Consider the following 2,440-nt stretch of genomic DNA (forward strand, 5'->3'; position numbering starts at 1 on the left):
CCCCCCCCCCTCGCGCACCGCCTCTGAGCCGAGGTGGCCGCGCCCTGGCTTGGCGCCAGGTTATCGGGTTCCGAAAACAGCTTGTTGGGCTCCCACCCTAAATCCGTACCGGCGCTACTCAGTGGCCAAACGGGTCTCGTCTCTGAATTCGTCTTTTTCCCCCTGGAAGATGTATCGAGGTGTTTTTTCAGGTCGGGAGCGGAGGAAGGCCCATGGAGCGGACTGTGGAGTGACTCTGTTACTCCTGCTAAACCTGTCCTAGGATCGAGGGAGTGCTCCCCGGTAGTCTTCCTGCAACTCTGGAGCTATTTGCTGAGATGGACCTTTACACATGTGCCACGCGTTTTCCTTCAGTATAGTTGACTTAGTATATTGAACCTGTATGTTGCAAGGAGTACAGTATATATGTCTGGATAAATGAGTTAAAACTGGGATAGGAGGACTAACTTTTACAATGTTTTGTGAAGGTAAGGTCTGGTTAGTCCTCCTATCCCAATTTTACAATGTTTTGTGAAGGTAAGGTCTGAAACAAAACACTGTTAGTATTCTTTCAGGCTTCTGGATTTTTTTTTTTTTTTCTTTTGCTTAGTGTGTCACTAGCCTTTTGTGTAATGCCAAATGTCAGATGATTGCACATGCTTTGTCAACAGTTTTGTCTTGTCATATGAAACTACTGGCTGGGAATAGCGAGAAGGAGAGTAGTTTAAAGAGCTTTTATGTAGTATTTTGAGCACAATTTACATCTGAAGTTCTTGTGTGTACATGTTCTTTCTGGAGGCTTTAATATTAATAGTGATGTTGATTTTCAGTTTTGGTTTCAAGTCTTAGATATTTTCCTGAGCGGTCACTGGATTAAAATGTTTGGGTGGTGGTTTTTTTTTGGGGTGCTTTTGACTCATCAGAAATACATAAAAAGTAAAAATTAAGATGGAATGTATAGATTAGGCTGAAATAATGGACTAGTGGGAAAGGGGGGAACTTGGATTAATTTAACTTCTAATAGGGTATTTTCTACAATTGAAAGGATTAGTGGTGTGTTTTTGGCACAGACTGACGCGTACTCATGACAAATTTTTTGTGATCAACCTCCATACCCTCTGCTTTTTAGCTCGAGCAAAATGGCTTTGTTGACTATACAGACCCCAATTGTAAATATTTATTCCCATTTTGAAATGATGGGTTTTAACAGAATTACTGAACAGCCACTAGTAGCTCAAATGAGGTATTTACTTTCAAAATGTTTGGTCAGAAGCAATTGGTTGTTACTCTAGTCAGTAACTAAAGCTGTTGTGTTAAATAGTGCTAATGCTTTATAGGAAGCTTTTTATATCTGCTGTAACTCTTGAAGATGCATGGGTGTGAAAGAGACAGATCCCTGTTATCAGAAGCAGTTGTTATGTAATCCTCTTCATGAGCTGATTGTTTTTTGTTAAGATCTCACAATTAATGAGTTGCCTAATTTAAAATGGGACTTTTTCTTCAAATACTTCAAAATAATAAAACAGGGGTAGAGTCAGCTGTTTTCTAAAAATATATGTTGTGCTTGCGCTACTTCCTGAATTAAGGACCTGGTAAGTAATACTGATCTGATAAGAATGCTTCATTCCAAATGAGTGTTCTCACTCAATCACCACTAACTTCTTGGGGAGCTTCATTTAGTGGTAGACTGCGAGTTAGACTACACTTAATCAAGTCTGTTATTTAGATTTTTGATGTTTTAATTTGAAGTGTTTTTGGTACAAGATATATCACAAAAAATTTGGAACTTAAGATGACCTTGATTGTCAAATGTAGTGTTACAGCATTTAAATAAAAGGTGAAGTTCAGGTGTTTAGGCTAATGTACTATCATTCAAATCACTGTAAATTCTGTATTATTAAATTGTTCTTTTCAGCAAGGAACTCTTATACTTTTGGATATGCAGCCTACTTGACTAAAAGTAATTAATACTTCTAATTGTTTTTCTTAGTTTGGATGTACTTCCGAGAGTGACTTGCCCTAGTCATCCAGATTCCATTTTAGTAGAGGATTACAGAGCTGGTGATATGATTTGTTCTGAGTGCGGGCTAGTAGTAGGTAAGTAGCTATTCGTATTTTTATGAATTACCATATAACTGAAATCGTGTACGTAGATTTGTTTTCCTGCAAAACTGGTATATGATAGTTCTAGTATTAAAAGGCTTTTTCTTAATGCCTAAATGTTTTCTTTTATCATATTCTGTTGGATAAAAGCTTACTGTTTTTAAGTAAGTACTGTCTGTCTTCTGGTAACTTCTTGCTTTATAGAAAGAATCAAACTCTCTCTAGATTAAAAATTTAAAATATGTTGTTGTCCTGGTTTCGGCAGGGATAGAGAGTTAATTCCTTCCCAGTAGCTGGTACAGTGCTGTGTTTTGGATTTAGGGTGAGAACAATGTAACACGCTGATGGTTTAGTTAGT

At 37.7% G+C, this 2,440-nt stretch overlaps 1 protein-coding gene across 1 annotated transcript in view; it reads left to right on the plus strand.

Moving 5' to 3' along the window:
* Nucleotides 1-1,839: 1,839 nt before the first annotated feature.
* Nucleotides 1,840-2,440, plus strand: part of GTF2B (general transcription factor IIB) — a 22,792-nt gene continuing 22,191 nt past the window's right edge. Inside the window, exon 1 of the mRNA XM_019470727.1 lies at nt 1,840-2,076. Within this exon, the coding sequence (XP_019326272.1) occupies nt 2,046-2,076 (31 nt within the window). The 5' untranslated portion in view covers nt 1,840-2,045. The remainder of the gene's footprint in view (nt 2,077-2,440) is intronic.

The sequence above is a fragment of the Aptenodytes forsteri genome, unplaced genomic scaffold (assembly GCF_000699145.1).
Source record: "Aptenodytes forsteri isolate BGI_AS27 unplaced genomic scaffold, ASM69914v1 Scaffold59, whole genome shotgun sequence".
In the NCBI taxonomy this organism is placed as follows: Eukaryota; Metazoa; Chordata; class Aves; order Sphenisciformes; family Spheniscidae; genus Aptenodytes; species Aptenodytes forsteri.